Source organism: Oncorhynchus kisutch, linkage group LG22 (assembly GCF_002021735.2).
Source record: "Oncorhynchus kisutch isolate 150728-3 linkage group LG22, Okis_V2, whole genome shotgun sequence".
Classification (NCBI taxonomy): Eukaryota; Metazoa; Chordata; class Actinopteri; order Salmoniformes; family Salmonidae; genus Oncorhynchus; species Oncorhynchus kisutch.
The window spans coordinates 30,972,059-30,986,927 of record NC_034195.2 but is presented as its reverse complement, the minus strand read 5'-3'; the positions used below and the strand labels follow the sequence as shown (position 1 = coordinate 30,986,927).

The following is a 14,869-nucleotide window of genomic DNA, read 5'->3' as shown; positions in this document are numbered from 1 at the left end:
GGTCCAAACACATCAAGACAGTCGTCAAGAGGGCACGATAAAGCCTATTCCCCCTCAGGAAACTAAAAAGATTTTGCATGGGTCCTCAAAAGGTTCTTCAGCTGCAACATCGAGAGCATCCTGACCGGTTGCATCACCGCCTGGTACGGCATTTGCTCAGCCTCCGACCGCAAGGCACTTCAGAGGGTAGTGCGTACGGCCCAGTACATCACTGGGGCAAAGCTGCCTGCCATCCAGGACCTCTACACCAGGCAGTGTCAGGAAGGCCCTAAAAATTGTCAAAGAGCCCAGCCACCCCAGTCATAGACTGTTCTCTCTACTACCGCATGGCAAGCAATACCGGAGTGCCAAGTCTAAGACAAAAATGCTTCTCAACAGTTTTTACCCCCAAGCCATAAGACTCCTGAACAGGTAACCAAATGGTTACCCAGACTATTTGCGTTGTGTGCCACCCCCATACCCAACCCCTCTTTTACGCTGCACTTTAACTATACATTCATGTACATACTACCTAAATTGGCCCGACCAACCAGTGCTTACGCACATTGGCTAACCGGGCTCTCTGCATTGTTTCCCACCACCCCCTCTTTTTACGCTTCTGCTACTCTGTTCATCATATATGCAGTCACTTTAACGATACCTACATGTACATACTACCTCAATAAGCCTGACTAACAGGTGTCTGTATATAGCCTTGCTACTCTTTTTTCAAATGTCTTTCTGTTGTTTAATTTCTTTACTTACCACACACACCTTTTTTTGGCACCATTGGTTAGAGCCTGTAAGTAAGAATTTCACTGTAAGGTTTACACCAGTTGTATTCGGCGCACGTGACAAACAAACTTTGATTTGATTTAAGAACAGCCTCAATTCGTCCGAAAATGGACTCTACTAGGTGTCGAAAGCATTCCACAAGGATGCTGGCCCATGTTAACTACAATGCTTCCCACAGTTGTATCAAGTTGGCTAGATGTCCTTTGGGTGGTGGATCACACTTGATACACACGGGAAACTGTTGAGCATAAAATACCCAGCAGCGTTGCAACTCTTAACACGCTCAAACTGGTGCACCTGGCACCTACTACCACAACACGTTCAAAGGCACTTGAAAATTTTGTCTTACCCTCTGAATTGCATACATACACAATCCATGTCTCAATTGTCTCATGGCTTAAAAATCCTTCTTTAACCTGTCTCCTCCCCTTCATCTACACTGATCAAAGTGTATTTAACAAGTGACATTAGTAAGGGATCATAGCCTTCAACTGAAATCACCTGGTCAGACTGTCATTGAAAGAGCATGTAGAGCACGACACCATTCTGTATACTTCTGGCCATTCTTTAGACACTTAACAACCCTCCAGGCAAGCTTCCATTCCATACAACTCTCCTTCCGTGGCCTCCAATTGCTCTTAAATACAAGTAAAACTAAATGCATGCACTTCAACCGATCGCTGCCTGCACCTGCCCAACATCACTACTCTGGACAACTACAAATACCTAGGTGTCTGGTTAGACTGTAAACTCTCCTTCCAGACCCACATCAAACATCTCCAATCCAAAGTTAAATCTAGAATTGGCTTCCTATTTCGCAACAAAGCATCCTTCACTCATGCTGCCAAACATACCCTTGTAAAACTGACCATCCTACCAATCCTCGACTTCGGCGATATCATTTACAAAACAGCCTCCAAACAGCCTCCTACTCAACAAATTGGATGCAGTCTATCACAGTGCCATCCGTTTTGTAACCAAAGCCACATATACTACCCACCATTGCGACCTGTACGCTCTCATTGGCTGGCCCTCGCTTCATACTCGTCGCCAAACCCACTGGCTCCAGGTCATCTACAAGACCCTGCTAGGTAAAGTCCCCCCTTAGCTCGCTGGTCACCATTGCATCACCCACCTGTAGCACACGCTCCAGCAGGTAGGTAGGTATATATATATATATATCACAGATTACTGCACCTGTACATAGCCCATCTATAATTTAGCCCAAACTACCTCTTCCCCTACTGTATTTATTTTATTTAGCTCCTTTGCACCCCATTATCTTTTTCTACTTTGCACATTCTTCCACTTCAAATCTACCATTCCAGTGTTTTACTTGCTATATTGTATTTACTTCGCCACCATGGCCTTTTTTTTGTTGTCTTTACCTCCCTTATCTCACCTCATTTGCTTACATCGTATATATAGACTTGTTTCTACTGTATTATAGACTGTTTGTTTCACTCCATGTGTAACTCTGTGTTGTTGCATGTGTCAAACTGCTTTGCTTTATCTTGGCCAGGTGACAATTGTAAATGAGAACTTGTTCTCAACTTGCCTACCTGGTTAAATAAAGGTGAAATAAAAATAAATAAATGTACATGTTTTGCACACTCAGTGTATATTGTTCCTTTTTAAACCTCTGAAATCAAACGTTAACATTTAGCTCGACTTCAAATTATTTTCACCAAATCAGTGAGGATAGAGCAGCTTACTATGTAGGGGGCAAGCTATTGTTTACATGCATTGGACAGACAAGTGTAGGGCACGAAAGACTGACATTTTGGTGGGGAGAAAGCGAGAGTGGAGGAGGACGGCTGGCTTGAAGCTCAGAGCATGTTGTTATGACATGCATTATTGGAATTTGGCCGACAGAAATATACCAACAGGGGAGTGGCTTCTATTAAGGAACTTTGAATGTCTTTGAACTACTGAGAGTTGGATTAACGATGGACAAGCTGGCTAACAAGCTGGTGTATCCCTGACCCAGATCCAACCCCTGGTTTCAAATGCTGACTTTGCAGTCTTTGTGGCACAAATCCAATGCAAGTTAATGGTACCAATATCAGCATTTTCACACTTCATGTTCAAATCATCCTGAAGTATAAAAATGTAACTTTTCTTTTTAAAAAGTGTGCAGCTCAATGACGTTATTTAAAGATGATTTGGATATGAAGCGTGAAAGTGCTAAAATTAGGTACCACTGACGTGCATTGGATTTGCGCAACAAATGCAAAAAATGTACCATCTGAAACAGTGGCCAGGTAAACAAAACCAAAGCATGGATGGCTGTCATACCCTGTAAGCAGTCTATGGACAAGGTAAGTAAACAATTTACCTAAGAGCAGGAACAGCACCATCTAGTAGTCAGAACCTGGTAATATCAGGATGTAGGTGTGTGTGGGGGGGGGGGCAACACTTTACATGTCACAGCTCTATATTTTGTTTAAGTGTACATAGAGTCATCTTAAATGTACAGCATTTCTCTCACTTAGACAACAAATTTGCAAAAGTTGAACAATAACCGGGATGAGTTGGACCAACTTATTGTTGCACGACAAGTGGAAGTTCAGGACTCTAACAGCACTGAAGTGCAGAGCCAGAGCTTTGAGGTCATGTATAGCATGTTACTGTACAGCCATTATGTTCCAATTTAGGCACTTAGAGTCCAAATCTGCATTTATCAACCCTTATATGAATGTAAAGGGTAAGCACACACTCCTCGCTTCCAAATACAACCCTCTATGGCTGATGTTCCAATAAGGGTTGTCTGCTCGATTCAAGACCATGTTAGCCCAGAGAGCTCAAGCCTAGGAATCAGGTCTGAGAATGAACACCAGCCTTCTGGACTCAGAAACACAAACCAGGCACGTACAACAACAAAAAAACACAAAATTAGGCTACCCTGTGTGTACATTGGGGCAAAAAAAGTATTTAGTCAGCCAACAATTGTGCAAGTTCTCCCACTTAAAAAGACGAGGCCTGTAATTTACATCATAGGTACACTTCAACTATGACAGACAAAATGAGAAGAACAAAAAAATACAGAAAATCACATTGTAGGATTTTTTATGAATTTATTTGCAAATTATGGTGGAAAATAAGTATTTGGTCACATACAAACAGTCACACTCCAAACTCCACTATGGCCAAGACCAAAGAGCTGTCAAAGGACACCAGAAACAAAATTGTAGACCTGCATAGTGAAGAGCCTTGATGCTTGTTCTATACATTAACATGCATCGCTTACGTTACTTATGTTTCTAAAAACAATACAGCATCTTTTCATATCAGTTAAATTACTATACACCTTTTTATGGCTGTGTGGGAACACTAACCATATATCTCCATGTTACATCTCTTGTTTACGGAAGACGTAGACAGCCACCTGTGCTATTTAGCTATATAACGTGCTCCGGACACCTGTGTGTAAGCCATAACTGGGGAGGAAGTGTAGTCAATCCACTTGAGGCACACAGCTTGTGGATCAGTGCAAAACTTCTACAGTAATTGTCTTTTTTATTTCTCGCTGATATCAAAGATATCTGCAAATGTTTCGAAAACCGGTTTAAACAATGAATATAGACTTTTCTAAATGTTAAAACACAGCGTGGGAATTGTAGTTCACATGGAGCCAAATGTGGGTGACTAACTGCTGAAAACCCAACACATGGAGTAGGGTTTTCGAGAGCTACTCTCCACCCGTGTGATAATGACAGACTTCCAGAGCAGCAGTAGTCTCTCTCCCTACCTCAACCCCCTCCTATACTATCCTCCTCCTTTCCCTCTTCCCATGATTGTATGTCTCTCTCCTCTCCATAGGTGTATGGGCACATAGACCAACATCCGATATACAACATTTGTCCCATCACTATACAGACACACATACTCAGAGGGTGATGTCCCCACTCCCCATTGTGAGGAGGCTCAGGAATGCACTGTGTGTACCTTCTAAGGCAGCTCCTTTATGAGGCTTGGCGTATCGCTGTCCCTTAGTGATGAAGATACAGTTGAAGTCAGAAGTTTAAGACACTTAAGTTGGAGTCATTAAAAGTTGTTTTTCAACCACTCCACAAATTTCTTGTTAACAAACTATAGTTTTGGCAAGTCGGTTAGGACATCTAATTTTTCCAACAATTGTTTACAGACAGATTATTTCACTGTATCACAATTCCAGTGGATCAGAAGTTTACATACACTAAGTTGACAGTGCCCTTCAACAGCTTGGAAAATTCCAGAAAATTATGTCATGGCTTTAGAAACTTCTGATGGGCTAATTGACATCATTTGAGTCAATTGGAGGTGTACCTGTGGATGTATTTCAAGGCCTACCTTCAAACTCAGTGCCTCTTTGATTGACATGTGAAAATCAAATGAAAATCAGAACACAGAAAAATAATTTTCTAGACCTCCACAAGTCTGGTTCATCCTTGCGAGCAATTTCCAAACGCCTGAAGGTACCACGTTCATCTGTACAAACAATAGTACGCAAGTATAAACACCATGGGCCTACGCAGCGGTCATACCGGTCAGGAAGGAGACGCGTTCTGTCTTCTAGAGATGAACGTACTTTGATTTGCACTTTTCGCACCAATCCCAGAAAAACAGCAAAGGACATTGAAGATACTTTTGTACCCGTTTCCTCCAGTATCTATATCCACTGTAAAACGAGTCCTATATCAACATAACCTGAAAGGCCGCTCCAAAACTGCCATGAAAAAGCCAGACTACGGTTTGCAACTGCACATGGGGACAAAGATCATACTTTTTGAAGAAATGTCCTCTGGTGTGATGAAAATTATATTATGTTTGGAGGAGGCTTGCAAGCCAAAGTTAACCATCACAACCGTGAAGTACGGGGGTGGCAGCATCATGTTGTGGGGGGTGCTTTGCTGCAGGATGGACTGGTGAAATTCACAAAATAGATGGCGTCATGATGAGGAAAATGATGTGGATATATTGAAGCAACATCAAGACATCAGTCAGGAAGTTAAAGCTCGGTCGCAAATGGGTCTTCCAAATGGACAATGACCCCAAGCATACTTCCAAAGTTGTGGCAAAATGGCTTAAGGACAACAAAGTCAAGATATTGGAGTGGCCATCACAAAGCCGTAGCCTCAATCCTATAGAAATATGGGCAGAACTTAAAAAGCATGTGCAAGGAGGCCTACAAACCTGACTCAGTTACACCAGCTCTGTCAGGAGGAATGGGCCAAAATGCACCCAAATTATTGGGGGAAGCTTGTGGAAGGCTACCCGAAACATTTGACCTAAGATAAACAATTTAATGGCAATGCTACCAAATACACTCAATTAGTATGTAAACTTCTGACCCACTGGGAATGTGATGAAAGAAATAAATCATTCTCTCTACTATTATTCTGACATTTCACATTCTTAAAATAAAGTGGTGACCCTAACTGATCTAAGACAGGGCAATTTACTAGGATTAAAAGTCAGGGAGTGTGAACTGAGTTTAAATGTATTTGGCTAAATTGTATGTAAACTTCCGACTTCAACTGTATGTCTCCATGTCCAGAAGGAGGTGTATTACACCTCCTCTAGTGGTGTGGGGGCTGTGCTTTGGTAAAGTGGGTGGAGTTATATCCTTCCTGTTTGGCCCTGTCCGGGGGTGTCCTCGGATGGGTCCACAGTGTCTCCTGACCCCTCCTGTCTCAGCCTCCAGTATTTATGCTGCAGTAGTTTGTGTCAGGGGGCTAGGGTCAGTTTGTTATATCTGGAGTACTTCTCCTGTCCTATTCGGTGTCCTGTTCTCTAATTCTCTCCTTCTCTCTTTCTTTTCTCTCTCTCGGAGGACCTGAGCCCTAGGACCATGCCCCAGGACTACCTGACATGATGACTCCTTGCTGTCCCCAGTCCATCTGACCGTGCTGCTGCTCCAGTTTCAACTGTTCTGCCTTATTATTATACGACCATGCTGGTCATTTATGAACATTTGAACATCTTGGCCATGTTCCGTTATAATCTTCACCCGGCACAGCCAGAAGAGGACTGGCCACCCCACATAGCCTGGTTCCTCTCTAAGTTTCTTCCTAGGTTTTGGCCTTTCTAGGGAGTTTTTCCTAGCCACCGTGCTTCTACACCTGCATTGCTTGCTGTTTGGGGTTTTAGGCTGGGTTTCTGTACAGCACTTTGAGATATCAGCTGATGTACAAAGGGCTATATAAATAAATTTGATTTGATATTATTCATGTTCTCTCCTTTACAAATGCACACACACCTCTTGAACCAGAACTGTGCGTTTGAGGGTGTGTGAGAGAGGGGGGATGGGGTTAGGAGGGCCATCTTTACGGGAGTGTGTGTGTATTGACAGCAGCGTTCCAAAGCTCTGCCCCCTCCAGCCCCAGGTATGAGGCTACCACTGCTACAAACAAGTTTGTGTACTAGTGATAGCAGGTACAAGGGCAAATGGAAAGAAGCGCCACTCAACAAAGACCAACATGTACACACACGTCCCACATACTGTGTCTGGACACTTGTATGGTTGTGTTTGCATGTCATATTTCCAGTTTTGATGTTTCAACAACTTCATCACAGTGTGTGCAGTGTTGTTGTAGTTATGTTGAATGGTTGACTCTGACTGCACTACACTATTATCAGCATTCAGAACTAAGGGAAAAGGGAACTCCCAGATGAGTTGTCTCGTTGTGTAGGCAGTGTGTGTGATCACCTGCAGAGTATGGGACAGTCCTGTAACTCTCATGTCAGCAGCCCATCAGCCACACCTTACATTTTTCTAAAGTTGGCTAGAAAGTTCTTAGTCCTTACAACACAGGATTTGAAAAAGTTGTTGACTACAGTGGAGAGTAAGTGTTTATTTTCCACCTTGCAGAATAGGCCCCACCATGCAATGACACTATGGAATGTACCATTGATAAAATACCCTAGAATTGGTGAAAAACTATCAAGTTAGCTCATTTGGCAATACAGTTGATGAACCACACACACACACACACACACACACACACACACACACACACACACACACTTGTTGATCATCATAGTAATGGTTCAGAAAGCCATCCATGATAGCCTACTCACGGCTCTTGGTGCTCCTCCACGCCTTAGTAGCAACAAACTCGTGGTAGACAGCGAAAGCTCCCAACATCAGTAGAACTAAGAACAGCATATGTTTCCCACTCCGTCTCAGTTTCTTCAGCGGGAAGAAAGACTTGACCATGTTGACTGATCTCCCTGCTGCTTGCTCCCGGGGACCCAGTCAGTGAATTTGGCGGCTTTGTTCGTTCGGCAAAGTTGGACCAGGCTGACCGCCCGTCAGTCTCGCAACCCCGTTCGCGATACACGGACGGCGACCCCAACACTCCCACCTCCCGATGGTGGCGAGGTGACTTATTTCATCCCGTAAATAACCCGGTAGGCTCCGGCTTTGAGTTTGCTTTGACTCGAGCGTTATGTTGAATTTACCCCTGTTAATCGAGTCGAGACTGGCTGTTGGGTTGGTTGACTACTACAAAGCTACATATCGAACTAAACAAAAATCATAGCAACCCCGCACTGTTTTCTGTGCCCTTCTCGCTTCACTGCGCAAACACAAACAGAACAAGCACATAAGCACCCGCTCAGAGAGATTTATGGGTGGGGTTACGTGGCCACGCCCGCGTGGTATCGCAGCCAGTGGCCCAGGTTGTAGGTTTCGAAGAGATGGGATGCAGCTTTTGTAACCATAACTATTTTCCTAACCTTAACATAATTCTTCTAACCTGCTACGAAACGTCAAATCAGGTAGAAATCTGGGAGAGGCTATACGGACACGCTTGGTGCCCAAATTGATGACGTGTGTCGCGCAGCTGAGAGTTGAGACGAATGGATTAGGTTGAGTCAGTTGTCCTAAACCATTCCAGCGAGCTCATTTACGCTGGCAACAATAGCATGGCGCTAGTTAAAACTTGTAAAATAAAGTAAAATATATTTCGATGGGCGAGGTAGAAATAACTTGTAGTATTGGTCACCTTCTGGAAGTCACCTTGACATGACATGCTAATTAGCTAATGTATCAACAAGTGTTGTATCCATGTGTAGCCAGCAGATCCGACCCACTTCTTTACAGCTGCACTAGGGTCGGACAACATAACTGTGTAGATTAAGGCAATGGGGAGCTTGGAAAATGTACCCCAATCCAGGGATGAGATGCGTTGTACTCAGATTTTTCTCTTTATCCCAACTGTTACACCGAGAAGATTGAACTAGCAGTCTTTCAAAAGGTGCTTCTTAAGGCAACCCGCGCACATTCATCCAAACACCTACGTTTATTGTAATGGTATTCTGCGATTGTTATTAGGCCTACACAAAATCAAATGTATTTGTCACATACACATGGTTAGCAGGTGTTAATGCAAGTGTAGCGAAATGCTTGTGCTTCTAGTTCCGACCATGCAGTAATATCTAACAAGTAATATAACCTAACAATTTCACAACTACCTTATACACACAAGTGTAAAGGCATGAATACGAATATGTACATACAAATATATAAATTAGTGATGGCCGAACGGCATAGGCAAGATGCAGTAGATGGTATAGAGTACAGTATATACATATGGTTTGAGTAATGTAGGGTATGAAAACATATTGTAACGACCCTGGGTTTATAAGCGCGGAAATCGACCGCCTCACGAGCATGCTTTTGCGGCACAGTCGATAGCGCGCCGGACCTCGAGGTCGAGGGTTCGAGACCTGCTCCCTGCTGTTTCATTACACTGGTGTCAGACGTGATCGGACCTTGCATCCACGACAGTGCGTGTGCAAACTAGCGCGAGGACGCGTTCTTTGAAAGGAGTAGAGTAGTGTAATGCTTTTGCGGCACAGTCGATAGCGCGCCGGGCCTCGGGCTAAAAGGTCGAGGGTTCGAGACCTACTCCCTGGTGTTTCATTACAATATTAAACGGCATTGTTTAAAGTGGCTAGTGATACATTACATCAAGATGGCAAAATGCAGTAGATGGTATAGCGTACAGTATATACATATGAGATGAGTAATGTAGGGTATGAGAACATTATATAAAGTGGCATTGTTTAAAGTGGCTAGTGATACATTTAATTACATCAAGATGGCAAGATGCAGTAGATGGTATACCGTACAGTATATACATATGAGATGAGTAATGTAGGGTAAGTAAACATTAGAGCCCAGGCCTGGTGGGCCCGTGAGGATGTCCATGATCCAGTTGCAGAGGTAGGTGTTTAGTCCCAGGGTCCTTGGCGTAGTGATGAGCTTTGTGGGCACTATTGTGAATGCTGAGCTGTAGTCAATAAACCTTTGGTCCAGATGGGAAAGGGCAGGGTGGAGTGCAATTGAGATTGCTTCATCTGTGGATCTGTTGGGACGGTATGCGACTTGGAGTGGGTCTAGGGTTTCTGGGATGATGGTGTTGATGTGAGCTATGACCAGCCTTTCAAAGTACTTCATGGCTACTGACGTGAATGCTACACGGCGATAGTCATTTAGGCAGGTTACCTTCGCTTTTTTGGGCACAGGGACTATGGGGGTCTGCTTGAAACATGTAAGCATTGCAGACTTGGTCAGGGAAAGGTTGTCAGTGAAGACACTTGCCAGTTGGTCTGTGCATGCTCAGGGACACATCCTGGTAGTCCGTCTGTTGACCTGTTTAAAAGTCTTGCTCACGGAAATTCACGCACTTATCAAGAGAACATCCCTGGGCATCCCTACTGATCTGGCGGACTCATTAAAGTAAAATGCTTCATTTGTAAATGATGTCTGAGTGTTGGAGTGTGCCCCTGGCTAGCTGTAAAAAACACACACACAAAAAGACAATTGTGCTGTCTGGTTTGCTTAATATAAGCACTTTGACATGACTTATACTTTGATACTTAGGTATATTTTTGCAATTACATTTACTGACTTAGTATTTTACTGGGTGACTTTCAGTTGAGTCATTTTCTATTAAGATATCTTTACTCAAGTATTACCATTTGGTATTTTTTCGACCACTGCCAGTGGAGAAGTTATTGTATGGTCAAGTTAATGTATCCGGAAGCATCACTCCTGGTCCTGTTCAGTGTTTTGTTGTCATAGTCAAACTATGCTGGCAGCTCTATCGCTAGGGATTGAATAGCTTATGTCAGAGTGTGTGACAGCCTGTGTTCATCAGAAGAGTCAGTGTCTGTAAGATGACACTGCGGATGGCCCTGCCTTGGCGCCCAGTAACCAGTGTGTGTGTGTTACCCAGCAGTGACCCTACAATGGGGAGAGAAATCTAACGTTCTAGCCTTGAATAGGCCATCTTTAAGTCTTTATACAGAAGTCTTTGTATACAAGGTTATAAGAGCATATAGAAAATAAAAACCGTAACTGAAGTAGCTACAATATTGAATTAATTCTGTAGGAACCTGTCCTCTTTTACATTGATAGCAAAGAACTACAGGTGAAAGCAAAAATCTGATATAAGCTACGCATCCATCATGTTGCTTTCACCGGTCTTGTTTTCCCTCCTTTATCTCCAGCCACAGCATGTGACCTGCATATGTTTACCTATTCAATGAGATGGAAACCAGGACACAGTTGTATGTGAAGGAAACAGGAAGTAGAGCCACCTGATAATGTCATGGCCACCTAAGCAGCCATGCAGGTGAAAGGAGACAGGTTCAGCTGATGGTCAGTACTACTGATCCACCACCAACTGAACACAAATGTCTAGTGAACTGAGTTAGCCTAGTTCCTGTTTGTGGTGGGTTCATATCCACAGTTAACAGAACAATAACTTCAACAAATCTTTATTTTTTTATTTGATTTATTTTACCTTTATTTAACCAGGTAGGCAAGTTGAGAACAAGTTCTCATTTACAATTGTGACCTAGCCAAGATAAAGCAAAGCAGTTCGACAGATAAAACGACACAGAGTTACACATGGAGTAAAAACAAACATACAGTCAATAATGCAGTATAAACAAGTCTATATACAATGTGAGCAAATGAGGTGAGAAGGGAGGTAAAGGCAAAAAGGGCCATGATGGCAAAGTAAATACAATATAGCAAGTAAAATACTGGAATGGTAGTTTTGCAATGGAAGAATGTGCAAAGTAGAAATAAAAATAATGGGGTGCAAAGGAGCAAAATAAATAAATTAATTAAAATTAAATACAGTTGGGAAAGAGGTAGTTGTTTGGGCTAAATTATAGGTGGGCTATGTACAGGTGCAGTAATCTGTGAGCTGCTCTGACAGTTGGTGCTTAAAGCTAGTGAGGGAGATAAGTGTTTCCAGTTTCAGAGATTTTTGTAGTTCGTTCCAGTCATTGGCAGCAGAGAACTGGAAGGAGAGGCGGCCAAAGAAAGAATTGGTTTTGGGGGTGACTAGAGAGATATACCTGCTGGAGCGTGTGCTACAGGTGGGAGATGCTATGGTGACCAGCGAGCTGAGATAAGGGGGGACTTTACCTAGCAGGGTCTTGTAGATGACATGGAGCCAGTGGGTTTGGCGACGAGTATGAAGCGAGGGCCAGCCAACGAGAGCGTACAGGTCGCAATGGTGGGTAGTATATGGGGCTTTGGTGATAAAACAGATTGCACTGTGATAGACTGCATCCAATTTGTTGAGTAGGGTATTGGAGGCTATTTTGTAAATGACATCGCCAAAGTCGAGGATTGGTAGGATGGTCAGTTTTACAAGGGTATGTTTGGCAGCATGAGTGAAGGATGCTTTGTTGCGAAATAGGAAGCCAATTCTAGATTTAACTTTGGATTGGAGATGTTTGATATGGGTCTGGAAGGAGAGTTTACGGTCTAACCAGACACCTAAGTATTTGTAGTTGTCCACGTATTCTAAGTCAGAGCCGTCCAGAGTAGTGATGTTGGACAGGCGGGTAGGTGCAGGTAGCGATCGGTTGAAGAGCATGCATTTAGTTTTACTTGTATTTAAGAGCAATTGGAGGCCACGGAAGGAGAATTGTATGGCATTGAAGCTTGCCTGGAGGGTTGTTAACACAGTGTCCAAAGAAGGGCCGGAAGTATACAGAATGGTGTCGTCTGCGTAGAGGTGGATCAGGGACTCACCAGCAGCAAGAGCGACCTCATTGATGTATACAGAGAAGAGAGTCGGTCCAAGAATTGAACCCTGTGGCACCCCCATAGAGACTGCCAGAGGTCCGGACAGCAGACCCTCCGATTTGACACACTGAACTCTATCAGAGAAGTAGTTGGTGAACCAGGCGAGGCAATCATTTGAGAAACCAAGTCTGTCGAGTCTGCCGATGAGGATATGGTGATTGACAGAGTCGAAAGCCTTGGCCAGATCAATGAATACGGCTGCACAGTAATGATTCTTATCGATGGCGGTTAAGATATCGTTTAGGACCTTGAGCGTGGCTGAGGTACACCCATGACCAGCTCTGAAACCGGATTGCATAGCAGAGAAGGTATGGTGAGATTCGAAATGGTCGGTAATCTGTTTGTTGACTTGGCTTTCGAAGACCTTAGAAAGGCACGGTAGGATAGATATAGGTCTGTAGCAGTTTGGGTCAAGAGTGTCCCCCCCTTTGAAGAGGGGGATGACCGCAGCTGCTTTCCAATCTTTGGGAATCTCAGACGACACGAAAGAGAGGTTGAACAGGCTAGTAATAGGGGTGGCAACAATTTCGGCAGATAATTTTAGAAAGAAAGGGTCCAGATTGTCTAGCCCGGCTGATTTGTAGGGGTCCAGATTTTGCAGCTCTTTCAGAACATCAGCTGAATGGATTTGGGAGAAGGAGAAATGGGGAAGGCTTGGGCGAGTTGCTGTTGGGGGTGCAGTGCTGTTGTCCGGGGTAGGAGTAGCCAGGTGGAAAGCATGGCCAGCCGTAGAAAAATGCTTATTGAAATTCTCAATTATGGTGGATTTATCAGTGGTGACAGTGTTTCCTATCTTCAGTGCAGTGGGCAGCTGGGAGGAGGTGTTCTTATTCTCCATGGACTTTACAGTGTCCCAGAACTTTTTTGAGTTAGTGTTGCAGGAAGCAAATTTCTGCTTGAAAAAGCTAGCCTTGGCTTTTCTAACTGCCTGTGTATAATGATTTCTAGCTTCCCTGAACAGCTGCATATCACGGGGGCTGTTCGATGCTAATGCAGAACGCCATAGGATGTTTTTGTGTTGGTTAAGGGCAGTCAGGTCTGGGGAGAACCAAGGGCTATATCTGTTCCTGGTTCTAAATTTCTTAAATGGGGCATGTTTATTTAAGATGGTTAGGAAGGCATTTTTTTAAAATATCCAGGCATCCTCTACTGACGGGATGAGATCAATATCCTTCCAGGATACCCCGGCCAGGTCGATTAGAAAGGCCTGCTCGCAGAAGTGTTTCAGGGAGCGTTTTACAGTGATGAGTGGAGGTCGTTTGACCGCTGACCCATTACGGATGCAGGCAATGAGGCAGTGATCGCTGAGATCTTGGTTGAAGACAGCAGAGGTGTATTTAGAGGGGAAGTTGGTTAGGATGATATCTATGAAAATCTGGTCTGATCTAGGATCATGTCGATCCAGATCTGGTTCAGATAGCTGGTTTACAGAAGAGGGTGGTACAGTGCCTTGCGAAAGTATTCGGCCCCCTTGAACTTTGCGACCTTTTGCCACATTTCAGGCTTCAAACATAAAGATATAAAACTGTATTTTTTTGTGAAGACTCAACAACAAGTGGGACACAATCATGAAGTGGAACGACATTTATTGGATATTTCAAACTTTTTTAACAAATCAAAAACTGAAAAATTGGGCGTGCAAAATTATTCAGCCCCTTTACTTTCAGTGCAGCAAACTCTCTCCAGAAGTTCAGTGAGGATCTCTGAATGATCCAATGTTGACCTAAATGACTAATGATGATAAATACAATCCACCTGTGTGTAATCAAGTCTCCGTATAAATTCACCTGCACTGTGATAGTCTCAGAGGTCCGTTAAAAGCGCAGAGAGCATCATGAAGAACAAGGAACACACCAGGCAGGTCCGAGATACTGTTGTGAAGAAGTTTAAAGCCGGATTTGGATAAAAAAAATATTTCCCAAGCTTTAAACATCCCAAGGAGCACTGTGCAAGCGATAATATTGAAATGGAAGGAGTATCAGACCACTGCAA

The 14,869-nt window shown here is 43.6% G+C and overlaps 1 protein-coding gene across 1 annotated transcript in view; it reads right to left on the bottom strand.

Moving 5' to 3' along the window:
* The window catches only part of b4galnt3b (beta-1,4-N-acetyl-galactosaminyl transferase 3b), a 40,217-nt gene extending 31,810 nt beyond the window's left edge, over positions 1-8,407 (bottom strand). Inside the window, exon 1 of the mRNA XM_031801736.1 lies at positions 7,837-8,407. Coding sequence (XP_031657596.1) covers positions 7,837-7,975 — 139 coding nt within the window. The 5' untranslated portion in view covers positions 7,976-8,407. The remainder of the gene's footprint in view (positions 1-7,836) is intronic.
* Positions 8,408-14,869: the final 6,462 nt, after the last annotated feature.